The sequence below is a fragment of the Panthera onca genome, chromosome D1 (assembly GCF_046562875.1).
Source record: "Panthera onca isolate mPanOnc1 chromosome D1, mPanOnc1 haplotype 2, whole genome shotgun sequence".
Lineage (NCBI taxonomy): Eukaryota > Metazoa > Chordata > Mammalia > Carnivora > Felidae > Panthera > Panthera onca.
This window is the reverse complement of record NC_138348.1, coordinates 100,524,820-100,551,883: the sequence shown is the minus strand read 5'-3', so window position 1 is coordinate 100,551,883 and position 27,064 is coordinate 100,524,820. Positions and strand designations below refer to the sequence as shown.

At 49.6% G+C, this 27,064-nt stretch overlaps 1 protein-coding gene across 10 annotated transcripts in view; it reads right to left on the bottom strand.

Moving 5' to 3' along the window:
- The window catches only part of SIK3 (SIK family kinase 3), a 241,684-nt gene that overhangs the window by 11,079 nt on the left and 203,541 nt on the right, over positions 1-27,064 (bottom strand). For 4 of the 10 annotated variants that reach the window (XM_060604824.3, XM_078432769.2, XM_060604825.3 and 1 more), the window contains exons 7-21: positions 21,444-21,562; positions 20,783-20,893; positions 20,399-20,542; positions 19,895-19,972; positions 19,346-19,455; positions 17,876-18,029; positions 17,457-17,612; positions 14,266-14,336; positions 11,881-12,024; positions 7,957-8,107; positions 7,089-7,214; positions 6,755-6,840; positions 6,152-6,261; positions 4,855-5,194; positions 3,370-4,259 (exon numbers count right to left, since the gene is read on the bottom strand). In XM_060604824.3, coding sequence (XP_060460807.3) covers positions 3,370-4,259; positions 4,855-5,194; positions 6,152-6,261; positions 6,755-6,840; positions 7,089-7,214; positions 7,957-8,107; positions 11,881-12,024; positions 14,266-14,336; positions 17,457-17,612; positions 17,876-18,029; positions 19,346-19,455; positions 19,895-19,972; positions 20,399-20,542; positions 20,783-20,893; positions 21,444-21,562 — 2,790 coding nt within the window. Of the gene's footprint in view, positions 1-3,369; positions 4,260-4,854; positions 5,195-6,151; positions 6,262-6,754; positions 6,841-7,088; positions 7,215-7,956; positions 8,108-11,880; positions 12,025-14,265; positions 14,337-17,456; positions 17,613-17,875; positions 18,030-19,345; positions 19,456-19,894; positions 19,973-20,398; positions 20,543-20,782; positions 20,894-21,443; positions 21,563-23,789; positions 24,762-27,064 lie in introns of those variants that run through there. The other 6 variants (XM_078432770.2, XM_060604827.3, XM_078432772.2 and 3 more) reach the window with 6 other exon arrangements.

Genomic DNA, 27,064 nt, shown 5'->3' with positions numbered 1-27,064 from the left:
GGTAGACACAAGGGAGAATAATCTCCACAATGTACTAGCAAGCAGGGCAAGAGCTATTACAGCTTCCAGAAAAGCTCACATCGAAGGTCAGGAAAAGCACATTTAAGAAAAAAGAGGACTCTGGGGGGGAGATGCTGGCAAGACTGATAATGAGGCAACAGGTACAGGGGAGTCTTGAGCTAAGAGCTTGAGGCATATGCTTCTGGCTAGATTCCTCCAGAGAGCGGAAGAGAGGGCTGTAGGGGAGAATGGTGATGGTGGTGGATGGGAGAAGGTAGGGAGAAGGAAGAGGGAGCAGACAAGGGATGATGATCGCTCAGCCAGGAGAGGAGGTAGGGGAGATCTGTCACAAGAATCACAATCATGAAGCTCTGGCCGGAAGGGAAGGCACCTGTTGCTGGATCTAGATCATGCTCTGGATTTTAGAAAACCTCTGCCCAGGTACAAACAATTTGTAAAGTGGTATTAAAGACAAATTAATGTTCACTGGTGCTGTGAACTTTGGTTCTATTTATTATCGGACACAATTTCTGTTTTCACTTAATAGCCAGTTTCCCTTTGTGTCTGCATAAATAACACACAGTAGGGGCACCCTGGGTGGCTCAGTCGGTTAAGCGTCTGACTTATTAATTCAGCTCAGGCCATGATCTCAGGTTCAAGCCCCATGTCGGGCTCTCTGCTGTCAGCGCGGAGCCCGCTTTGGATCCTCCCTCCCCTGTGCGCTCTCTCTCAAAAATAAAATAAATGTTAAAAAAAAAAAAAAAAAGAACACACTGTATACTATTATACCATATGTAATTGTCTTAAACTTTAATAAGTTAACGTTTTACAGGCACGTAGGTGGCTTAGTCGGTTAAGTGTCCAACTGTGACTCAGGTCATGATCTCGCCGTTCATGAGTTCGAGCCCTGCGTGGGGCTCTGTGCTGACCGCTCAGAGCCTGGAGCCTGCTTTGGATTCTGTGTCTCCCTTGCTCTCTGCCCCTCCCCTGCTCATGCTCTTTCTCTCCCTCAAAAACAAATAAACATTAAAAATAATAATTAAAAAAATTAAAAAATAATAAATTAGCATTTTAAAAGTGAAAAAAAAAAAAAAAAAAAAAAAAAAGAAAATTCCTGCCCTTAGCTTCTACTATTTCCCTGATGTGCACTACACCACCAACTTGTCAAGCCTGCTTCCCCCCCCCCCCCGCCGCAAACCTCACAGAGACCTTCCCACCCACTGGTCCCGCCCCCTGCGTCTCCGCTCCAGCCAAATGGGAAATTCCTCTCCATCCACCAAGACCCAACTCAAAGAGCACTTAATGCTGGAAACCCCACTCCTCTGACTGAGAACCTTCTGTCCCCCATCTGGCGTTCCCAAAGCTCTCGCACCAGCCAGCTACATTCTGCCTCGCTTTAGGTACCCAGTAGACCAGCACCCCCGGCAAGGGGGGGCGATACTCTGACAACGATGGGATACAGGTGATAAGCCCCCCTGGCCTTTCCGTACACAGGAGTCACACAGGAGGGAAAACCGAAGAGAAGTTAGCATCTTTGAAGAAGAACATTTCCAAAGGTGTTTCCATACATGGCAACGCAGGTTGGGGGGAGCAGGGGGTTCACACTATTCGCTCCAGCTTCGCTCCTTCCTCATTGCCTCGCACACCGGGACATGCTGGGTCAGCACCTGCTGCGGTGAGCTGAGAGTAACGCTTGGGTTCGGTGCCACTTGACAGCAGTTGACCTTGGGGGCGAATTACATAACCTGTGCCTCATTTGTCTCACTGGTAAAATGGGGACAGGAAGAGCTACTGCCTCATGGGGTTGTTATGAGGATTAAATGAATTTCCGCACGAATAGCAGTGGGTGTCTGGCACATGGATGACACCGTAGAGATGTTAGCCATTCTCTTTTTTACGCCAAATATAGGATGCTAATCTGGTGAAAGCTTTCCTTCACACAGGAAGCCTTTCCACACTATTCCTGATACTATCACCCTGCCTCTGCTGGAACACTCCCAGTGACAAGAGGCTCCGAGGCGCTAGGGTAGCTTATTCTGGAAAGTTCTTATTACAGTCTTCCCCAGGAGTTGACATTTATTTGCTGCAACTTCTATCCTGTTCTTGGTCCTGGCCCGTGATATGGACCCCAAAGAGTCTAATCCCTCCTTCCCTCTGGTAGATACGATGGTTCTCCTTAGTCTTTCTTTCCCCTAAGCTCAAACATCCCCACCAGGTCTGTCAGCCATTCCACATAGGACCTGGTTCCGGAATCTCCCACAATCCTTTGTCCACCTACAAACACAGCAGCCACAAGTGAATCCAGTATGCCTGCCTGATGCAGGCCTCTAAGCTGGATGGCACCCATTTGGTCCAAAGCCCAGGATTTTTAAACTGTCCTGTGCAACCGCATGGCCACCCCTATCGGTGCATCAATAAGCACAGCCGGGAAGCGCCAAGTCCTCTTCATAAACGGATTCGGAGCAAGGCCTTCTGTCCGACTCTGTGCCACGGAAACTAATTCCCCTAGGAGTTTGTGCACTGACCTTAAAGGACAGGACAGAAGACGCAGGTAGCTCCGAGAGGGGAAGGATGGGGGATCCGCTCGGTTTCCAGGCTCTACCTTTCCTGGATTAACTCATGTCCCATGATCTGTGTGGAGGGGACGGAATCGGGGCAGGTTGTGTCTAGGATGCCAACGGAACCAGATTTTCCAAGTATGACCGACGGCTGGTTATCCTGATCTCCTTCAGGATGGAAACGAATGCACTCATCCGTTATATAAAGCGACGTAGGATGATGCACATGGGGCCCCTTACGATGCTGTGATATTCTGTATTCTGCTCACGGATGAGCTGAGCAGAGTAGTAACAACGCCTCGCGTTTACATCATGTTTCGGAGCAGCACGCGCTTCTCTCGTGCGCCATTATTCCTCCTGCCCATTTTTCACAGATGAGAAAAATATGAACCCAAGGGATTAAGCGACAAGTTATCGCCTTCGTGATAGAGGTGAGTCCAGAACGGAGGTGCTCTTTTGACTCTTGGTCCAACACGACTTACACGAACTCATACTTCCCCTAGCGCTGGCTGACTGTGTTCCTGAAGACAGGAAATTCTGGATTCCTGGAAGCCATGGTGTGACTAGGGGAAACGGGAACTATTCCCACCGGCTGTGCTATCTAAGTGTTGGTTTTCTATCGCTACCTCTTTATTCTGAAAGCAAACGGTACTGTGCCCTGTATATTTCTCCCCTGGAAGGTCCCGAAGGCCTTCTCAGGAATTCTTTTCCTCCTAGGAACACAGAGCCCTGGCTGGGAAAAGATACCATCACTGAGTTAGGTGAATGAGGACAGACAGGCCTGGGACTTTTACATCGAAGGGACTCTTACCTCGGCTGGACACCTTGTTTCTACCGAATGCAGCAGGTGGCTGATGCCGGTAGGGATGTACCCCCAATTCCTGTGCGTGGCTCACAGTTCCCAGTAAAGATTCGGGGTCCCCGGGTCCGCCAGTACTCAAGAGTAGGGTGCTGTCACGGCAACCTCTGGTCGCTGTATTGGGGCTCGTCCTGTCTGGAAAGCCACCCTTGGCCGCCTCACAGGGGCCCTCCTCTTCCATGCTCTCCGAGTGCGTGAGCACTGGCTGCTGAGCGTACCCATGGGCCGGGCTGGGGGAGGAAGCCTGAGCCATGCGTTCCTGTGCCCTGATTTGGAGAAGGTGCTGGGGGCTGGTGTGGTGGTGGTGATACGAGTCAGCATTCTGATACGATAAAGCCTGGCGCTCTGTCATATTCTGTCCCCCGAGACCGGGAGCCAGACTCCCAGCGTCCCCCTGGCTCATGTGCCTGAACAGCTCCTGGTACTCTTGCTGCTGCTGTTGCTGCTGTTGCTGCTGCTGCTGCCGCTGCCTTTTAACGAGCTGTGCAAACTCTGCCGGGGGCAGCCGAATGTCCGAGTGGCCGGTGAGTGAGTGCCGGGGGGAGAGCAGTCCTTGGAGGATGTGGGGTACCTGCTGGTGTCGGGTATAGTCTGGCGGCGTGGGGGACAGCAGGGCTTGCTGCAGCGCCGACGTAGTATAGTGCGGTGGCTGCTGATGCGCGCTGGGAGGGAAGGTGGGCGATTGGTCAAGTGGAGGGACTTTCAGGGCTTGGGTTGGAGGGAACCCCACTCCTGTTGAAGGGCTGTAGCTGCTGGGGGAACCCCGGGACTGGTCCGAAAACAGATGGGGGTGTAAATGCGCCTGGTCGTAGTTAGCAGGGGAGAACCGATTCACGTTCAAGCTGCAGACACAAAAGGGAGTGAGTACCAGGCATCCACGTCGCGAGAGCGCTAGACTCCCCCGGGGCCAGCTACCACTCTTCCTCAGCAGGGAGCCCCCGGCACAGAGAACTGGGGTGCGGCAGGGGAGGTGGGCGTGCAGGCCCCACCCCCACTCATTCGCTTCTCCGGGAACTTCAAGAGACACGGGGTGCTGTGTGCGAAACAGATCCAGCTCCCGTTTGAAGACGGCAACTTGGCCTATTGTACAGCATTATCGGAGCGACTAAAGCACCAATCTCTTAGAGTAAGAGTGGCAGGGAGGGAAAGAAGCCTAAGGAAACAGACAAGGGACAACTGGAATTTTGAGAAATTCCTCTAATAGGGCCATTCTCTTCTTTGCAGACACAGAGGAAGGCAGCTTTGTCATTTTCCTCCTCTGTCAATAAACGGGTTTCAGATTCACCCCCTAGCCACCCGCCCTGACGTTAGAAAGGGGGAGACGGGCACAGCCCAGCCAGACGAGTTCTCCTCCCCTTCTCCCCTCTCACCCTGCTAAGGGGCTTCCTCCCACCCGGACCACCTAGACAGATGGCTGGTGACTTCAGGCAGCCTCACCTGTGGGCCTCCGCGCTGTCGGCACTCAGCTGCTTGGACAGGGGGCGGTGCCCATAGCTGAAGGCGGCCATCAGGTTGGTACGGTGCTGCATCTGAATCTGACTGGCACTGGGGCTGATGGACATGCCCCGCCCGGCAGAGCCCGCAGCGGCCCCCGGCATGCCTCCGAGCATGTCAACAGGCTCCTGTACTTGGATGGTCACCTGCTGTGACTGGGCGGGCTGCTGTATGCCCAGGCAGGTGAGGGCCATGCTGGGAGGGGGGGAGCAGTTCTCAGGCTGCTGCTGGTAGACAGCACTGCGGGAGGGTAAGCCCGGAAACTGGGAGGGCGACGCAGCACCTGGAGAGAGAGGAACCTTAGAGTCACCAAACGCCTGGGCTGCGTGCCAGCTGGAGGCAGCAGGAGCCAATGAGGACACTCAAACCAGATGCCATCTAGATCGGCGCTTCACAAACTTCGGCGTGTGGAAGACTCATCTGGAGGGCTGGGTAAAACACAGATTCCTGGGTCCTACCCCCAGAATCTGTATTTTCAAGTAAGTTGTCTGAGAGCTGGTCCCAGACTACTCTTTGAGTAGCTCTGATCTAGGGCAGTGCTTATCAAACTCACACGTACATGCAAATGGCCCAGCGATCTTGCTAAAATGCAGACTTGTGATTGAGCAGGCTCGAGATGGGACCTGAGACTCTACTTTTCCTGCTGGTATTGTTGGTCGGGGGACCCCACGTTGAGTAGGCAGGGCCCAGAGACCAATTCAGACTCTTCAGGGGATCTACACCGTGTGGCGTTACTTAAGAGACTATCAGTTTGGGCAATACTAAATCCTCAGATCGCCGGTCTCGGAAGACCCATACCAATTAGGGAACACTCATCTTTCCCTCCTCCTAAACACCCACAAGAGAGGATCCCACGCGTGCAACGGAGAACCAAATGGAGGCACGACAATGGGGAAGGTTCTGGTAGCAGCTTTTTATTTGGTAGGGTCGGAGGGGGTTTTATCGAAAATATTAATAACAACCTTTATCGAGAACTATCTTGTGCCAAAGACTTCTAAGTGCTTTTCAGATTTATTCATTAAATGCTATTATGTTCGCTCTTTTACATTTGGAAAAGTGCAGGCATGCAGAAGTTAAGTAACCTATCTGAGGCTGCACAGCTAAGGAGGTGCTGGGACCAGGATTCAAACCAAGGCAGTCTGACTCCAGAGCCTATACCCTTAAATCCTATTGCACTCAACACGAGGACTGATTTTCTCCAGGTGGCTTTTCATGGCTCAGTCTGAGGCCCTGCACTCACCGTGAGACTGGATCATGGCGCCACTCATGGGGGGAGGACTATTACTGGGTGGTCTGAAGAGATGGTTGTTGGGGTGGCTGGGGGGTGGGCTTGAAGGCTGGATCCGTAACCTTAAAAACAAAACAAAACCAAAAGACAAAACCAGATAAATAAGTAAATTTCCTGAGCTGACAATATAACCCCTGATGTTACTTTCAGTCACAGGATACACATAAGCAGAAACTTTTTTTTTTTTTTTAGTTTTGATAAGACTCCGGGCTAGAAAAATATCCATAAACCACCTACCACAGTGTATTTAGGACCCACCCACGTCTTATCTTCCCAGACCTCGCAAAGGGAGGCACAGGTCACTGTGGGCCTGTGTCCGGGCCTGTCTTGCTGCCAGATTACTATGCCTGTGGGGCTAAGAAAATGAAGTGGCACAAGGACCAAATAAAGTCAGGATTTCAGGGAGGCAGCTAACGTTTAAGTCGACCTCTCCACTTTTCATATATGTTCTCCCGAGACGAACGCTACAGTCAGTCCAAGTCCCCCATACGATTCGGGCCAAGGACGGCGAGCCACGGAGACAGCGGCTTGGGCGTGAAACAAGTGCTTCGTTACCTCTGGAGCTGGTGGGTGAGGAGGGCTGGCTGATTTTCACATGCAGCCTGGAGAGGTGGAGAAGGCTGAGGAGGACAGATAGAATCCTAAACATGTGGGGGAAAGGAGAAGAAAGACCGTGAGCCCGCAGATGAATCGGAGCTGTTCCCAGGAAGGCCAGAAACAGAAACAGCGGTCTGTGACTGAGGTTCATGCTCTGGCGGTTCATCGGAAAGTCCGGTTACCTCTCCTCACACGCGTCAACCACAAACACAAGTCCGCTCTGCCCTGCGTGGCCTCCTCCAAAACCCTCACGCCCCACACAAGCTGGAGACAGCGGAGAGCGGAGGCCCACCTGGATCTGCTGCTGGAGGATCTGGTGGTGCTGCTCCTGCTGGTACAGCACGTGCTGCTGCTGGGTCTTCTCCAGGGCTCTTTCGTCAACCTGCCCCCCGTACATCTTCTGCAGCTGCTCACACTCCTGAAGGGAAAGGCAGCTCATACGGGTGGGCTGCAACCAGGCACCCACCCGCCCATGCAGCGACGTCAGCAGATGCAGACCTGCCCCCCGAGGTCTCGTGGGCAGAAAGAGCCCCGAGAGAGGACGGGGGTCCTCAGAGGGCAACTGACGCACGTATGCGGGTATTCGTGTACTCGATATATTCACCTTCCGTGTTGGGTGAGTGAACGGAAAAGGCCAAGAGGGGCCCGCGTGTGAGAGAGGGCGTCCGGTGTGCAATCCACATACGAAGCACACGTCGCCTGGAGCCTGGCCATCAGAGAGGCAGGAAGGACGGTGGCCCTTCACACAAGCCTGGAGGTACACTTCCTTCCTTTGGGAGCGCCACTCCCTCCCCACCAGAGGGTGTGCTGGGCGGTAACAGCACTGAGCAGGTTCCGGCAACGGCCAGTGCCCAGAAGTCAGGAGCAGAATGCCAAGCTTGCTTAGAGGTATCTTCTCTGGGGCTTCCCACTGAAACCCAAGCCCGGAAGTCCCTCTCTAAACATTACACTGACAGGAGAAAAACCCAGACCCCTCGTGGGCTGAGCAAGTTTGATCCTGGGGAAAGCTGTACACACCAGGGGGTAAGCAAAGAACGTTGGGAAGCTACACGGATCTGAACCTTGACACGAACGGGCCGAGGTTTGCCACCCCGGTCCTCCACGCTATTGCTCTGCGTTCCCCACGCTTCTCCAGAGGTGCCTGCCGTCTCTCCCATTACCTGCTGCAGCTGTTTGATGCTGCTGCTGTTGGCCAGCTTTTCCAAGTGAGCTTTGAAGGCCTGGATGCTTGCAGCCCCATCTGAGAACCGGCGCACGGGGGAGAAACGCTCCGTGGGGAGGTGCAGGGTGTTGGAGTCCTTGTAGGTAGAGCTAAATACATGGGAAGAGAAGGTCAGGGGCGAGCACTCAGGGCCTTTGACCACATCACCCAGGGACTGCTGTTCCAGAAGAACGCAAAGATGGCTGGCTGCACGTGCAGCCCTGTCTGTGTATTACGCCATTGCCAGGCCATGTCCAGAGGCCAGCCACTTCCCTAGCCTGCTGCCCTTTACAGAACTCCAGCTGCACGTCTTCCGTGTCCACTTACCTTGAGCTGGCTTAACTTCCAAGCCCGGTGAGGTCCTGGAATCAAACACTTCCAGTTCTTACAAATACACTAGGTCAGAGAGAAGAGCCTCTCCGTAGCCCTCAGGCCAAGCTGTATGGGGGCTCTTGTTTTCATACTCGGGACTCTCTAGCGTCTTTCGAAACCTAAAATTCACCGTCTGACCCAGTTTTCCCTGAGCAGTACTCTCTGTATGACCCGAAGGAAACTACAGTCAGCTTTGTGGCAAAGGCCTGGCTTGGAAGTCATAGGTTCTGTGCCAGAAAGTGGAGGGTGGAGGTTCGTGTGGGAGGAAAGTGGGGGGGGGGGGGCGCTTCTGATCCCCGGATGGAGACAGCACATTCTTAAGGAATGTGGGCCTCAAGATCCTGCACACGAAACCGGTCAACGCAAATAAGGTTGCCCGCTGTGAAAATTCACTGCCCAGAGCGGCATGCCTCCCCCCAGCCCCCTAACAACAGAGGAATCGTGTGGACTGCCTACAAAACCCCACTGCTCAGTCAGAGCACAGCCAGTATCTCACAGAAAGAAAGAATGACAGCATCAGAGTCAGAAGCTAACACCTTTGTCACCTAATCAGAACGAGATGTTTATGGGTTGAGGTAAGCAGATAAAAGACTGCCCAGGCAGCATTCCAGCAGCTGATGGAGAGGATCAGGGTTTCAGGTCCAGGGCGGAGATGGTATCACACTGAACCACGGGTGAGATGCTGTACCGCCTGGCTAGCTGCTCGCTCTGGACTGAAGCAGAACAAGGCTAAGGAAGCAGGGTGAGCAGCGAGCTCAAATACAATGCAGATGGGGAGGGCCTCGGAGGCTCTGATGGCTGCGTGCAGAGCAGTCAGGGGTCCTGGCCGTGGGGGAAAGCCCTCTGCCCTGCCTTCGCGAAGGAGGACTTTGGGGTCAGGTTCCACCCGAAGCTCGGCACGGAGGTGCGTGAGGTGCGCACAGGACAGGAGCGTGGACACACAGATGTAACACAAAAGACACGTGACTTTGGCAGACACACTCCAGAGGCAGCAATCACGAAAGCCTCTTTCCAGGAACACCTCAGTACTTCCTAGTCTTGTTTCTACTTCGAGGGTCTGGAGTCAAAGCAGGCAAATAATACTGTTTTCTCCTAAAATCAGAGCCTCAGGCTTTCAATATTTTCTGACACTGGACCCGTTTCGGATTCCCTCAGAAAGCTGTGCTCTTCGGGTGGTGAATACGACCTGACTGCACAAAACCCACTCTCTTCTGTCAGAGTGGCAACTCCCAGGCCCAGGTGTTTCATGACTTTTCCAGAAGCTCAGGACTGACCCAGGTCAGTCGGGCACAGAAACTCGAGAGGGACGGTTCCGATGTAGTTGCTCATTTCGGAAGCACGGACAAGACCGATTCGTGTTTTACGTTTATCAGCAATCATGTTTGAGCTCGGGACAGCCTCCTATGAGGCTGATATTCCCACCACACTTTTCGAACAGGAACTTGGTTCCCCTCCTCAAAAAAAAAAATCCATTCTTCTGTTCATTTTTTAAATTACACTTAAAATAAGTTGTTTGTTTTTTTTTTTTTAATTTTAAATTATACACTTTCAGGATTGAAAAGGTTGAGGAGACCCCTCTTCTGTCCCCACGCTGGACTTCATGAATTATACCCTGGAAGAACAGATGTCTATGCTGTTTTTAAACCATTTCCTCCAGAAAATGAGAGGGATTCAATAATCTGTCTCGGCCGCCCATGTCCAGTGTTTTACGGCTTTGCGAAGTGTCTCTTTTCCTCTGAAGACTGACTTCGGTCTCTGGTGTTGCCATATTTCTATAGTAACCCCCTCCGCACACACCAGTTTGCATCAGTGCCCCACCTCACACAAGGCGCCACTCATCGAACGTTCATTCCAATTCAAACTCGCTTGACCACAGGAAACCCTTGAAACACTCTACCGAGAGCGTCCACACGAAAGCAGACGGCCGACAGATTTTTCAGCGGGCCAGGCCCTGACAGGGAGCCGTGACACAAACGGGGCTGTTGCCACCGTGGCCTTCCTCACTAAACAAGCGTAAACAGGCCCGAGACTCCACGATAAAGGCTGACTGTGGGGCAGGTGCCGATCTTCACGTTTCCCCACGAAGACTATCTCCTGAGGAGTGCGTTCGATCAAGTCGGGACACCCGACGGACTTCAGCTCAACTGCAGACCCTGACAAAGGCTAAAAAACTGTCAGGCTGTGGAGGCAGGGAGGACAGAAACAAGGAGGAACAAAGAGACAGAGGTTCTGTTAGGTAACAGTGGAGAGCTCAGAGCTGTTGAGAAATCACAGAAAATTTATGGTGGGGGTTGGGGTGGGGTGGGGAGAGGCAGCCCTCCAATAACTACTCCGAGGACCTTTCCGTGCAGTACCCTCACAGCGCAGGTCCTGGGAGAGTCTCCTGGGAACAACACCGTCTCTCCGGGCCAGGGACACCGTTTTATTTGAGAGCCGCCATTCCTGCTAGTCCCTACCGGACCATTTTTACTGTTATTCACGGTCATCTAGAAGAGCTTATCTGCCTTCTCTCAGAGTTGCCAACGCAGCACTGATTATGTCTCGGTCTGCACAGAGTCCACCTGTCCCTGCTGATTGTGTGGACGCCTGACGGGGAACTAGTCACAATAAAAACACTGTTGTCAAGCTCGCCAGTGTGAGCTGGCGACCAGATTTAATAACAACGCATTCACAAACTTCCTTTCCTTGGAACCTGACTGCTTTTCAACTTTCCCAAGTAAGGCTGCTTTCGCCATCCTCCCAACGAGATGGAAATAAAATGAGCTCTAGCAATCGGTGGTGGCTTGGAAAGTGTGGCCCATGAGACGGGGGACAGCTTTGGGGTGGGCACAGCTAAGAACTGTAGTCGTCGAGGTGCCTGCAGAAGTTAGTCCCCTTCTTAAGCCAGAGGCAGGGGTCACTCCCCTGTGCTCCCAGGCTTACTTGTACTCAGTTTTATGACGTTTCCTTGGCCAGGAAGCTTAAGCTTGTTATTTCTTCAAGAGGATGAATTACAAATGTAACAGAGACCTAGCAAAAGATTTCAGCCTTCAGAATATTATTGCAAGAATGACTTCTTGAGCACAACACTCAAGAGAATGCAGTATCTCTGCTCCACCATTCACAAAGGGATGCTCCTTCCTCCATGTCCAAGCTCACTGTTCAGTGGTGACATGGTAAGAAATGCTCAGGCTTTGGAAGGTGATGGGTTACTAAGGGTCCAGGCTATCGATATGGCTACAGATCCTCCCATTTCCAGCTGGCCTCCTTGCAGGTTTCAAGTTCAATCTCATCTCTGAGTCAACACCTAGAATCACGAGAATCAACTGCAGACCATAAACATGTCTACAAGGGAAAGGGAAAGAAGAATCTCGTACTGCCCTGCGCACTGCTTAGTGAAAGGAGCTGAGAAGATGTGAGCTCAGGATGCTGTCTGAAGCCTCGATGCGGGTCACCGTCACTGGAAGCACAGCAAGGAGGGTGCCTGCCCGATGAGCCTCGAGGAGCTCACGTAGCTCATGTGGCTACTCACCGATGCTGATCAGGTACCAGGTGAGGAGGCCAGACCCGGGAACGGAAAGGCTGCTGTCCTAGCTGCCGCTGTAGGTCCGGTGGGATCTCAGCTGTAGGGTTGGTCATGGCCAGTGTGTGCCTTTTGGACCTATTTGCCAAGTACCTGCAACAGGCAGGAACACATTTCATAGTAAAAAAGACAGACAGGAATGTTCCTCAGCAAGAAGCATCAGAAGTTCATCCAAAGCGCTCAGAATGAAATCGTGCCAGAGCTCAGAAAGGGCTCAGCGGCAAACAGATCCCTGGCTGGATGGAAGTGAGACACGTTCAGCTGGCCAACAAAAGCTGGCTTACCGCTGCAGCGGCTGGATTCGGGACCTGAGAGCAGCCACCGAGAGAAGAGAGAAAACAGATGGGAGCTCACAAAGAAGATCGATTTTCCTTACTGCATGCCATTTGAAAGAAGGATTTGTTTCCCACTTGTTAATTTTATTCCTCTTTGCCCTCCAAATTTCCAAAATCCAAGTTGGAGGAAAGGAGCCCTAAGAGTTATTCCTAGAGATGAGCCAAGAGAGATATTCAGAAGGGCTCCATGGAGTCTTTAGATCCCAATGGCCCCTGGGTTTTGAGACTGTCCTCACTTGTAAGTCCTTCCAACTGTGGCTGAGCGCTTTCAAGACCCCCCTTCCCTCCTGCCCCATGACTGTAAGTCAATCATCAGAGAAGAAACACGGACATCGTCCCGAGGGAACCACATTCTCTAGAGGATGAAGAAATGAAACCACACGAAATGTTCAGAATTGGTTTTAGGGGAAAAAAAGGCAAGGCGAGAAAAACTCAAGTTTCAAAAGCTTAGGAATTGACAAGCTAATGACTTTTATTCTAATGATCTATTGGATCCACTACTTAGTCAATAGCAAACATAAGCTATGGGCCCCCCTTCATCTAGCTGACGGCTTCCTCCTGTCACTGCTGCTCTTCCTGGGTGTGCACAGAAGAAGCATTATCCCTCCCCATTACATCAGCACTGACGGGCTGACGTACCCCATCTAAATACCCTTCAAATGTTGGTCTCGAGAAAAAAGAAGGTGGAGCCGGAGGAAGTAAAATCCAAGACAAAGAAGATAAAGTGATACGCAACTATCTAATTAATTACGGTAGAAAGGCAGGAAGTTTCCTAGTTTTTTTTTTTTTTTTTTCCAGGACACCAGCAGGGCCCGTCAGCAAACTATAGAAACGACAGCATCAAGAGGGGAAAAAAGAAAAGAAAAAAAAAGGTTACCACAATTTTTCTTCTACTGGCTGACCCGCCTGCCAACACCCTGTTCTCCACTCTTCTTTCCAAATGGGACCAGCTTCTTTTTGAACAGCAGCTCTCACATACAGAGCTGCTGGGGGTAAGAAGAGAGTACTGGCCAGCAACCGTCAGGTTCTTAAAAAGTGGTCTTGCTTCATTCTTAACTACTTTGCCCATTTAAGCTAAAAACAGTTAACGGACTATAGAGTAATTAGTGGTATGTCAACTGGCCCAAGAGAAAGCCATCAGCGGTTTCGTACCCATTTGATAAAGACACCCACAGTTTCCCCGAGAGCCCATGAAAACCATTTTATTTCAACTTCCCTCAAGGGAAAAACATATATATAATCTTGAAGGACACCTGTGTTTCTGGGAAAATACATGCTGGATTCTGGTCCAAACCGCCCCCGCCCCCGCCCCGGCCCTTCCCGGGAAATAAGAAAGACAATTCCCACGGGGGGTGGGGGGGGGCATGCACGGGGCTGCAGACCACGGCTAACGGGGGCTGAGGTAAAGTGAACAGTACAGCATGCCTGATGGTCACTGCCGTTCTCTGCGAGTTAGGCATCTCTCAACAAGGTTCTGCAAACAATGGATATCTGCATCTGTCCCTGGCCCGAATCCCATATTCTTTTGTCATTATCTCTTTGTTGGTACAAGGGGATGGAAGAAGCACACGGCAAACAGTACGAGAGGCATTCATTCTCCTGGAAAGGAAGAGTCCATGCCAGAGGTCCATGGCCAGACTAGCTAGGATCACTGTCATCCCAGATCGCCAATTCCTTTTCAGTAAACAGTTCTTGGCAGGTAGGAGCAGGCTTTGCGCCTGGTGAATACTATCGGAGTTGCAAATATGAAGGCAGGGGGCAAGTAAGGAAGGAGGGAGGAGAGAAAAAGTTCTTATGGTTATTGCTGTCACTTAGGGGACTTCCAGTGGTGCTTACAGAAATGACATTTTCTGGGTAGTCTTCTGTTACTTCCATGTGGGGAGGAACATGCCATCTGGCTTGAGCAAAGAGACCACACAAATGTTGAAGCGACCTTTCGTTGGTTGCAGGGGGAGCCTGCCCAAGGACGCTCTGCGAGCACTGCCAGATGTCACATTACCTCTGCACAGCTTCCTGGTCTGGCTCCCCATCTGAGCTCTCCTCGTCCACAGGGGTAACTGCCGGCGCTGCCTGGAGAGAGACAGGAAGGAAAAGCTCAAGGTGGCGCTTCTTCCGTAGGAGCTCTTATTCTAGAAACCGGACGTGGGACAGGCCTTTCTGTTCACTTTCTTATTTACGAAACTTTCCCAGGACCCCTGGGTTATACAGGACTTTGACAGGCCCTTCTAGCGTTCCATTTTTACCTCGCTCGGGTGGTTTTAATTTGGATTTCTTCCTCTGAGTCATCTTCATTCATTCATTTATTCATCCAACAAAGAGCTGAATGCCTACTATGTTCCAGGATAAAATGTGAATTCACAAATACAGTTCTTGCCTTCATTTTACAGTCCAGTGGAGGACAGAGACAAGTAAACAGATAATTACAGAATAGCATGCCCAAGTCCTCTAACGGCATCTCGGGGGGATGTAACACTTCATCTGAGACCTGAAGGGTAGACAGGAGCTGGCCGCGCATGGAGGAAAAGGGTCACAGCCTTCGGGGTTTCTAGGCTGAGAGAAAAGAGCAGGCCTGCAGGTGTCTGAGGACCTGAAAATACAGTAGAAGGTTGTTTACCTGGAATGTCTAGGCACTGACCTGTTGTTTCATATTAATGTTATCACCAGTGTTCAGATGTCTCTAGTGCCAGAAAAGCGTGATGGTTTTTTAACAGCACATTTTAGTACACATGGAATTGTGCAGTTGCGATTCAATGCTTGAAAATAGCTGTCACCCACCCAAACACACACGTGCATTGAGAACCACCACGATGCACGCGTTATTGCGACGTCCTCATCTACATGAGGATGGGAGTGCTGAACATCCTTCATAGCTCCTCACAGCCTGGTGCCTCTCATAATCACCATACTTCAGGCACTAGAGCAAAATGTCATACTTCCATTATCACAAAAGAGCTTTCCTTTTTTTTTTTTTTATTAATGGACGATCACGATAAAACAAAACAAAAACTTTGGGAGTAATTCCAATGTTTAAATACTGCTAGGGTGTTCAGATCCCTTACTATAGTTCCTTGAGGCTGGAGTGAACAGGGTTAGGCAGGAAGTGGCCATGGATGAGGCAGGAGAGGGATACGGTGGTCAGTTATAAATGGCCTTGAATACCACATTAAGAAGTATATTTTGAGGAGCGGCAGCGGTGAATCACTAAAGGATTTCAGGCAGGGACATGATGTTAATAAAATCTGTACTCTAGAAAGCTAGCTTGCTCGAGTTGCATTGTGAGAAGGGCTGGTGGTGGGGATTAGGGGACAAGACCGGAGGCAAGGAAGCTAGTTAGGAGGCCACTGTGTCAATCTCGGCAAAGGATGACAGCAGCTTCCGGAAGGAGCGGTGGAGGACGGAAGTAAGGTGCTGGATAATTGACTTGAGACAGGGATGAGGGAGAGGGAAGAGTTAAGACAGATCCCACATTTCTAGCTTGTGTAACCAGGAGAACAACAGTGCCAGTCACGGTCACCCAGGAGGAGAAACAGGTTACACGCAGTCATTTGAGGACATGTCGAATTAAAATTGTGAGGACTTCTGGGATAGCCAACTAAATCTCTGCCGGAGGCAGTCAGCTGTGCGAAGTGGAGAACGCAGAAGAGAAGAGGGTTCTGAGCTGAAGAATCACTCGGTAACTGAGATTATGCGAGTGGACAAGATCATCCAGAGAGTGTGTAAAATGAGATGGAAAGAGGGCCTAAGATAAAATGTGGGTTTCACGGACTTCAAGGAACAAGCAGAAAAAGGAACCGGAAAAGGAGAGGCAGGAGGAAAATGAGAATGTAGTATCACAGAAGCCAAAAGAAGACAGTATTTTAAAGAGAAAAAAATGGTCAGCAGTGACTAATACGATTGGAAGATCCAAAAAGATAAAGATTAAAAATGCCCACCAGATCTATCAACAAAAGTTTGTTAGTGACCTTGGCAAAAAGTTACAGTGGACAGAGTATGTCACTCTACCTCCCACAGACCTGTTCCCGATCCTTCATAACCTACATTGTTCTTGTCCTTCCCTGAATGCCTCTGCCACCGCCTAGTCCACAACACTCACTCTGGCACTTAATGACACATGGCTTTTTACTATTATTCTGGCACTTCACATATGTTGATCCTTCCTTTTCCCGATAGCCCTGTTCCTGGAAGTGTGGCCCACGGACCCGTGTTGGTCCACAAAGTGTTTTGTTACCAATCCATGGTAAAGTTAGTACAGAAATAAAGAGCAAGCTTTTAGAAACCTTTATAGCAATTTAACAGAGCAATTCTGTCTGTTGACAATCTAGCCTTGTATGTTGTATGTTTTAAAATTGTTATTTCTCTGATTATTCACTTCTTTGTATTTTACAAAGGTATTAATCCCATGATGGACTGAAGGGGGAAAAAGGTCCTCAACAAGAGGTATGTTGAGAAGCACAGCCCTAAAAACCTAGCAAGGGCTATGGATGTAATTAGCACCCAATCATGGGGTGCTGTAGGACTGAACGAATGAATGAAAGAATGAGTTTACCTATGACAGGAAAATAACCAGAACCCAGGGAAGGAAAAGAATCTTCGCAGGTTACCATTATGTGTGCGTGCGTGTATCTCTATATATACATATAAAATAAAAAAGATGGGACTGAGAGATGCCAACTGACTAGGTTAGAGTTTATGGAAGCCAAATAATCGACTAATCCAGGTTGTACCGAAAATGTGAAGTAGTGTTAATCAAGGAGAGAGGGCTGGTGCCAAGATAATCTTGCAAGCCAGTGTAAAGGGCAGTGCATTCTAGAGAAAGCTGTTAGGCGCCGCCCTCTGGCAGGGAGGAGTTACGGGGTGAGGGCTGTGTAAGTCAGGCCACTGCGACTCACTGTGGCCTGCGAGGCTGTGGCAGCACTCAAGGTGGGTGGGTGGGGGGGGGCCTGTAAGGGGCCCACTGAGGAAACAGGCTTCAGTGTAGCGACTGTTTGGTTAAGTAAAGGAGTTCGCCACACGTTAAGTCTGGAAAATCCTACAAGCCTGAAGAAAATGGGAATACGCTGAGCATCAGACGTTAGAGGAAGAGGACATTCCAATATTTAGGTTGGTGACCTTGGGTTCCCAGCCGTAGGCCCGCAACTTCTTTATCAAAAGTCTCTGAGAAAGTCGGTCGGGCCCTGTGCCGCTACTCACTGGTGTCATGGTGACAAGCGGGGAGGGTCCCCGTGGGCGCTTCAGCAGCTGCTGGGCATGTAGTTGGATGTTGGCTCCTCCATCCGATGCCCTCCGGCCGAGGGGGCCCATTCCATTCAGCAGCTGTAGGGTGGGAGGCTGTAAGAGGGACTGCTCCTGTCGCAAGTACAAGTGGGCAGGACAGAGCGGTGAGAGGGGAAAGGGGGAGGGAGAAAAGACCAGTACTCTGGCCCACTGAAATGAGGGGATCCTTCAAGTATGTACAGACCGATCCTCCCTGTCACCCAAGCTGCTGTGCAAGAGAAATCAGCCTTCGCTATAAGGATACCCTTAAATCCTGGGCGAGGTCCCTCAAAGGCTCTCAGAGGAAGCTCAAATGTGTTTCTCCACGGGGCAAGTCCTCTCCCACATCCAGGTACCTTGTACTCAAGCTGTCCAGTTGGTTGCAAGTTTTGCATGGGCAGCAGGTTGTGCATGAAGTTCATGTTAGTGGCCACCTGCAGGAATGGGGCCTGAGGGTTGACTCCAGGAAAACCAGGCAGGAGCTTCTGTAGGTCTTCCATAACTTCCGTGCTGGAAGGAAACAGGATGACAGAGGAGGTGGGTTAATGCTCTTACTCGGATCCCCAAACTGATGAAACTACTAAGTTCAGCACAACATATTTTACTTGTCTCCTTTCCTCCTCAATTTGTACTTCTAAGGCCCCAAAGCAAGGAGAAGCCTAGTGTATGGAATCTGGCTCTCTGCCCTTCTACTGTTTGGGACCGGGGCTTGCTATTCGTCATTGACCTCTCATGTACAACCAACAGCTTTGAGCCAAGAGGAAATAGTGGCACCGGTCCAGTTCGGGTTTTCAAAGCCTGGAGGTGAACAGCAAGTTTCTGGAGGACACAGACCATCCACCGAAACAATGGCTTCCCGAAGTAGCAACTGATTCACCAGGGAAAGAATGTAATCACTCCTGTCAGTGCCTGATGGGACAGATAAGTAGTGGATGTGCAGGGCTCTCATGCTCCAACAGTGAGGTTTACAGCATGCTTTCAAATAAGAGATCTTTCCACTGACAGAGTGACACAGGACTCCACCCCTCTGCAGCTGACAGTCTTCGGAGCCAGAATGTTCCCCTGTTGCCTGTTTGATCACAGGCCGAGAATGAGAAACGTAAAGCAAGCAATCAGCAGGCCTCGGGAGGCTTTTTTGGAAATCGCTCAGAGGAAAAAGGAATTCATAAGAACACTAGCTTTGCCCCTAATTGAACTCTCAAGAGAACTCTTGCTCTAACCTCCTCTTCCCAACAGAGTAGAGGAAATATCCAGAAAAGAGGTAAGGCTATTTTTAATGTTGAAAGTCTTCAAATGCAGAACAAACACAGACAGAGCCAGCCTTTGGTACATTTCCCCTTGTGAGGGCATCATGCTAAGGGACTGTTTGGGGAAAATGTTTTGGGAAACTGGTACTTATTTGGTACGGTTTTGGATTCTTGTTCACTTAGTTTAATTCTTAACTTACATAAATTACGCCATATCATTAGTCATCCCTTCCTAGTTGAGTTTTACATTAGAACATGTAGTAAACAACATCTCTGAAAGACGTCAAACTCAGATGAATTTTAAGGGGTACTTTTATTTGACTTAGAGCCAAGTCAATGTGATGACTGCGATGACTCACAGCCATCTGTGAGCCAAGATGCTACCATGCTCTTCACCAAAGTATTGTGATTAACTGACATGATGGCGGCCATCGGCCTACCACGTATCTACCAGGGACACTGAACTGGGTACACACATGTCGTGGCCACTGGATTCGATCTCATCTGGGAAACACAATAAAGCAGGAAAAAGGAACCATGATAGGAACTCAGAGTCAGGGCTGTTGGCCAGATACTCACCGTGGGTCAGCCACACCCACTGTGTGCCTCCTCATTGACAAATAGCGGACCAACGCTTCAGGGGAGGGCTCTTCACCCTCATCACTGTCCAAGTTCAATGTCCCATCCGGCTGTGGTGGAGAGAAATACAATCAAATCAGAAATCAAAAGCAACTCAAAACAAATAATTAATTAAAAAATTTTTTTAAGCTTATTTATTTATTTTGAGGGAGGGAGGGACAGAGAGAGAGAGAGAGAGAGAGAGAGCGAGCATGCAGGGAGGGGCAAAGAAAGGGAGAGAGAGAATCCCAAGTAGGTTCTGCACTGTCAGTGTGGAGCCCGATGTGGGGCTGTGAGATTGTGACCTGAGCCAAAACCAAGAGTCAGATGCTTAACCAACTGAGCCACCCACACGCACCGCACCCCCCCCCCACCCCACAATTTTTTTTAATTAAAAAAAAAAAAAAGAAAAGAAATGAAAGGTAATTCTAAATAAGAAGCCAGGAAAAGCAGCAAAAATATGGGGAAGAAAATGGTTTGGGCTGACACCCATCAGAGGTCACTACTCACCTCCACAATCTGGTTCTCAGGGTTGATTAGCTGCACCTGGGGAACGCTGATGTTCATGGTGGCACCGGCCTGCTCCGCCTGGAAAGTGGTACATATGTATATACCCTTACCTCAAGTGCTAGAGGGAAACAACAATGGTCTTTCAAAGGATTCTTGATTGCTTAAGTCTATGTTTCTACCTCTGAGTCTTTGGCTCTTCTGCCCTTAGGAGCTACAACAAGGAAGCATTCTTTAGAGAAAATAGTCTCTCTCAATGATTGACTGTTTCTTAAAAAAAAAAAAAAAAAGTAACTCTTGTTGCCCATCCTGAGTACTGGAATATCTTTCCATCCTCTCTGTCAAAGAAAGGTTCTGACCTCTGCTTGACAAGGAAGAGATGACAGACGGGAGGGGATGGCGGTAAGGAAGAACAGGTAACTCTCTTAGACTTAGTGAGCAGTGGGTACCCATCCCTCCTCCCCCGTGTTACTTGTCCTGAATCAGGTCACTGGAGTTATTGCCCACCTGGACATTGACTGGTGCTTGAAAGGCCATGGCACGGGGCAAGCTAGGAGGCGCTCCGACACGCAGGGTTTTGTGTCTCTTATGTCGATCACATAGCAGGCTGTAGATTGCACTATAGTGATCGTAGGCATCCGATCTTAATGACTAACAAGAGAGAAGGGAAAAGAGTAGAAAACCCTGGTGAAATGGCATGTCAGTAACCAAAACCCTTTCAATGGTACAGGAGAAGACCAAGCATCTCCTGGTCAAGGCTCCCTGAGGGGCAGAGGAAGAACAGGAAGAAAACAAACAGACTAAAGTTCCCAGGAAGGAGAAAACGTGGAAAGTGCAGGACAGAGGGAAAGCGGCTACACTTTACTTTGTTCTCCACTCCTTTAGAGATACCTGGAGTGTCCGTTCTTTGTCCAGTCCCATGTCCTCCATGGCCAAGAGGACTTCCTCGTTCAGGGGATCAATCTGTCTTTCTTCCTTTAATTGCTGGCATTCAGCTATTAACTGTAACATTAAAAAAAGGCAAGCTATCAAAGCCCCAATTCACCATGTCAAGATGGCATACCGTATATAATAAACAGGCTGTTCCATGCCCCCTAGCTTGGGATATTTTTGGCCTCAGACAACCCTGAGCAAGCAAGTCCTAGATACTCAGCTGCAGGCAGACAAGATCTCCATTTTCCTGAGGTCCTTTGGGATGGCCATAGTGGTTTAAATAAAGGTATGCTACAGAAGCCACCGAACCGAACACACAAAGACAAGAGGAAGGAGATACCCCATGGTAGATGAGCAGCAAGAAATGTGGGCTGTTTCGACAGCCAAGGAGGGACTATGATTTGGGGACAAGCAGGAGGGACTGGTATCACTCTTCTCCAGCAACTCAGCTGGTTAAAAATTCCCTCTTGCTGGCATGCATCCCTTGCTGCTTGAGTAACACACAACAGTCTGTTCCCAGCACCCATCTTTTTGGGTCCTGGCCTGATTACGATCTCAGGCAAAAGGGACGGCTGGAGCTCTAAGGGGAGCTTCCTGAGGCAAGCAGCACCCAGCTCACCCTGTCAAAGTTGGGATCGGCGTCCCCTAGCTTCATCCACTTGTGCTTGCAGATCTGCTCCATCGAGAGGCGTTTACTGGGGTCTAACACCAGCATGTGGCGGATCAGGTGCTCACACTCTGCAACAGACAAGAAGAGCTCAGTCTCTTGTTCAGTCCCTTGTTCAGTCTCAACAAGGGAGGTACCCATGCAGCCGAGGAGCTCGAGGCGAGGCAAGCAGATGGATTTTCCAGCTCCTTGCTTCCAATTTGTCTCTCTTGCTCCTTACCTCACCACTTACTCCACAAGGGACTGGGCAAAGGCAGGAAGAGGCGGAGGACAGAGGCAGTGGGGTTAATGCCTTCGTTAAAAGTCTGACCAGACAGTCTAGGGATAATCCACGAGTTTCATTTGTTTATATGATGTACAGCCCCACTTAACACAATTAATGAATAATGGAGTGTCCTCTAAAGAGACACAGTATCTTACGAAGTTCTCAAAACATTTAGTTCTACCTTCCTATATATATTACTACGTGCACACTAATGCTTCTGGCGTGGTGTCCAGAGCGCTCTTCCAGCCTCAAAATCCAAATTTCCAGTGGTCCAAGGTGTCGGAGGAGAGGCACAGGACACTCCCTACCCCACACAGGGACTCCGTTGCTTGCCTTACTTATCATCTTCTCGATGTTTACCTAAACACTCACAAGGGCACACAACTGGGCTCGGGACTACGGAGATTCAGATGAGTATTTTCTTGGATGGCTCATACTACATATTATGTTACAGAAAGTGCAATGGACTCACGATCAAGGAACCTATATTCTGATTTCAAAACCACCCTCTAAGTTTTGTCATCTGCAAGCTGGGGGTATTGAGGACGACGCGGGAGTAGTGCTTGTGTCGAAGACGGCGGCGATGATAAGAAGAGCAGTACTAACACACGGTCTCTGGAGCCTGGAACGACTCCTCTTCTCTCACCTCATCCCCACAGCAGTCCTAAGCAGGAAGGCACTATCGTCACTGCCGTTTTAGAGATGGTAAAACACAGGCACGGAGAAGTCAAGACACGTGGCCGAGATCACACAGTGAGTCAGATCCCAAAGCTGACAGTCCGATGCTTCGGCTGGCGCCCTTTAACCACGCGCCATGCTGCCTCTGGACTGCGCATGGCTGTGGACGGGACCCGAGCTCCTGAGCCATTCATTCAACATCCTCGTCCAGGCTACCATCGTCTCTTGCTTAGACTCCTGCAAAAGTCTCCTAGCTGGTCTTTCCACTTCCACCCTTGCTCCCTGACAATTTGGTCTCCAGGGAGAAGCAAAGGGCCTGTGTCTAAGACATAAATCTGAGCTAGCACGACCTCGCCTACAACTTTCCAGTCTCTTCCCACAACCAGAGAATGAAGTCCAAAGTCCTGGACCCAGAGGCCACCATCTCTGCCCCTGGCCTCACATTCTGCCACACTCCCTCTGCTCACGGAGCTCCAGCGGCACCGGCAATCTCTCTGGGCCGTGCCCGTGCTTAGCACACTCCCCACGGTAGCCTTTGCACTTGCTGCTTCCTTGGACCTTCACACCGCTGGCTCCTTGCCACTCAGGAGAGAACTTAAATGCCCCTTGCTCAGAGAGTTCTTCCCTGGCCACCAACTCAGTCTAAAGTGGGCCTCCGGTCACTCTAGCCCACCACACTAATTCCCTCCACACAAATGACTTCTTCCGAAACCATCTTATTTACTTCTTTGTTGTCCAGCTACCCCGACCACAGTGTAAGGCCCAGGTCTTTCTTAGCGATGTTTCCAGTATCAAACCCCCAAGAGCAGAGATGGTTTTCATACCTAAAAGGAGCTGAATCAATAGCTATGGAGTATATGAATATTTACGGAAATCCTAATCAAACAAGATTATGTTCGTGAAAATGCTTTTTAAAACTATAGTTCTGGGGAGGGGGGTGAGGAGGTGGATAAAATAGAGGAAGGGGGATAAAAGGTACAAATTTCCAGTTATAAAATAAGTAGGAAGCAAAGAAGCAATATGCAGCATTGGGAGTATAGGTAATGATAGTGTTACAACTTTAGGGGCACCTGGCTGGCTCAGTCAGAAGAAGAGCGAGCGACTCTTAATCTTGGGGTTGGGAGTTCGAGCCCCATGCTGGGTGTGAAGATTACTTAAATAAATAAAAACTTCAAAAACATAGCGTAGCAACTTCACAGGGTCACAGATGGTAGGCAGCTAGATTTCTTGTGGTCACTGGTAATGCACACAAATGCTGAATCACTATGTTGTACTCCTGAAACTGCTACGGTATTGTATGTTAGTGACACTTCAATTACAAAAAAGATACTTAAAAAAAAAAAAAACCTGTGAAATTCCCTGTAAGATATAGGTCTCAAAACTGTCTGTTTCCATTTCATTACAGCGGTCCCGAAGATAAAACTGGCCGGTGGTAAGAGCAAGGACAAATCGGTGCTGATTTTAAGACTTTCTGTATACAAGTCACTGTGCTTACCAACTTTATTTCATTGAATCTTCACAACAGTCCTAAATTAGCTTCTATTATTAGCCCCCTTTATAAAAGAGGAAACACGGGAACGTGCTCAACACTGCAGAGTAACGGCAGGGCTGGGACTAAACAGATATGCTCTCGACCACCCTTCATGTGGATATTAATTCTGTTTGACGTATTTTTCCGGAGTGAATTCAACTCTGCAGCCCCACAGTTTCTGCACCATTGGCAAACACTGTTCTAAATCACCATCTTAAAAGGAATACAGAGAATAATTAAGACAATTTATTCAATTTTAAATTTACTCTAACTTTGAAAGAAAATACAAAAAGGAAGGTCCCTATATCAAAATGATTTTAGAGCAGGCACCAACTTGTTCTTGCCTTATAATTAAAAATATAGTCAAACGCAGCGTAGACCCTAAAACCTGTAGGTTTAGGAAAGAACCTAGGAAACAGAGTACACGCCATCCACATTACACTTGTATTAAAATTATGTTTCCAGGGGAGCCAGGCTATACCCCACAAGTGCAGCAATGGTACAGATTATAAATATCTTTGACACACACCTTTATGATCTGCTATCACCTGGGAGGGAAAACATGTTCTTAATTTAAAAAGTTACTACAAGCAAAGACCCCCAGGTAGTGGGGAGGCCTGTGCCGGATTCGAAAGCGGTGAAGTTATGGTTAGGGCCTCTAGATGGCACTCTTCTGTCTTCTTTCAGTTTCCACACAGTGTGTGGTGCATGAAAGGTGAGTCCTCTACCAGATGACCGAGTCAGAAAGACGTTCAGTTACAGGCTTGCTTTAAGACAGGATTTCCAAGGTAGTTTCCTTAAAAACAAAAGAAATCGACACCAATATAATCAGCCTTGCTTTGAAGATGTAGCTAGCTCATTTCGGGATCCTGAAATCTGTATTCAGCCATCCTTCATCACTATTTGATTTCAGATGGCGAACAAGAATTTATACACACAAAAATTGCACGTAATTTCGGTCTGTTCAAGGAGCCCCCAAATCATGCCACGGGTTTCTCTGAAGTCTACGGGTCCCAGGTTAAGGCTTCTTGGTGACAGTGAAAATACCTAAGAGACCAGAGTTTTTATCACGTGTGCCCTCCAGAATATCCAGCGTGCAAAGGAACAGAAATCTCACTTTCCATGTGTTGCACAGATGGTAAAACATGACAAAATGCAGAAAGCCAGATATTATCATCAACTCCTACTTCCTACATAGCTCGTGAAATTCAATTCAAGCTAGATTTGAACACACCATTCTACAGAAAATATGGACAGAGGGTGAAGACAAAGGCAATCAATGCCCCAAACCTACTTCCACAATAAACCACGGGACAGTCGATTCAAATGAGTGGAAAGAAGACAGGGCCTCAGATCAGAGGGCACACACATCAACTTTTCCAGCTGCCAAAGTGCTCTAGTTTAATGTTAAAAACGGCCCCATCCCTGGATCCCTCCCTTGGACAGGCAAGGAGACCGAAGCGCTTCTTAGTGCTGGTGTGCGCCAGCCCAGTGAGGGGTCCCTGCAGCCGGCTCAATCTGCCCCGCGCAGGACCCCGACCCCGACCCCGACCCCGGCAGTGTGAATGGCCGTGGGCCCTGAAACTCGATCTGCCCACAGAACGCTAACAGGGATGCTCCGCTCAGGCCCTACCCTGCAGCACTGACGGGTGTCTGGATGACTCTCTGGAGAGAGAGCTGCTGGATGGGCTGGGTCCTCAAATGGGAATTAGTGGAGACTGCCAGCGCAATTCCATCTGAGAGGACCAGGTCTCGAACACCTTCCTTCTTTTTGAAACTTGATAATAAACAGTTTTCTCTAAGGGGTTGAAAGTATTTGGCCTGGGGAGTGGAGGGGTGGGGGCGCTAAAGTAAAGGATGAGGAAGGGGAATTAAAAACCAAGGTCAAATTCACCAAAGAGAGTTAAAGGAAATTTCGAGGCCAGGAGAAGAAATGAAAACTCAATTTCTGGACTCAAAGTCTGAGAACATGGCCCCTGAAGACAGGTGAAAGGCTACGGGGTTGATCTACCCTGGAGAAGAGAAGGTGTGTGTGCAGCAGCCAGGGGTGTACAGGGTGTCCCTCAAGTATGGGAAGGGCTTTTATAAAGAAAACAAAGTGGATTGACACCATGCTGCTCCAGGGGGCTGGATCGAGATAATCAGGAAGTAGCAAGTTCACTTTGGGACACATCTTTCTAATTGTGAGACTTGATCCAAACTCCTGGGCCAGCGTCTTAGGGATCTGAGGAGGGGGCCTCTCAGGGGAGCGAGAAGGGCCGTCAGGTGAGCAGGGCCACACGTGCAGTACGGCTGATGTTATATCCACCGTTCAGGTTAGTGTTCTGAGTAGGAGTTCGCTTGCAAAGAAGTTAAGTCCAGGAGCAACCAGGTAGGATGAACTCCTCAGTCCCCCTCCAGGCCTGAAAACCAGGTAACTGTGAAAAGGGAATGATCCGCGTCCTGTGAAATAGCATCATTATCACCAGACACGTTTAATCAGAGGCCGGCACCTGAGATGTCATCAGAAGGGCTCCCAGCATGATGCGAGGACAGAGCCAGGGTCTGCCTGAGCTGTGCGGCCGCAGCGCCTACCACACCCGACACGGAACACGCCCCCCAGAATGCCGACACGGGACTGGACTACGAGACGCTAGACGAGCCGGCCACCGCTCCTTCAAACAACCTTCCTCATCGGATTCTGAGAAACCGCAACAGAACGGGCCTTCTCCACGCTTCACACCACAAAGAGCAGACAACTGTCATTTTGTAGCAGACTGAGATGTGGCAGTGTTTGGGGGCAAAAGCCTAGCTCAGACGGTTTCCAGGGCTTTCCCCTGCAGCTTTAGGGTCCTTTGTCTCACACAAAGTTGAGTTACGGGGTCCCTAACTCACTGATGTTCTCTGAGAATATAACCTGTGAATCAGACGGGCGCTCGAGTAGACATCTGCGTGCAGGCGGGGCCTCGGCATCGAGGTTCTGTTGCAATGAAATAAAACAACACCTAGCAGCTAAGTCTTCTCCATAAACCCTGTGGATGTGCCTGCAAGAATTAACACTGTATCTTTTGCACGTTAACAGGGTGAGGGTGAGAGAAAAGAGTCAAAACCACCATAGGG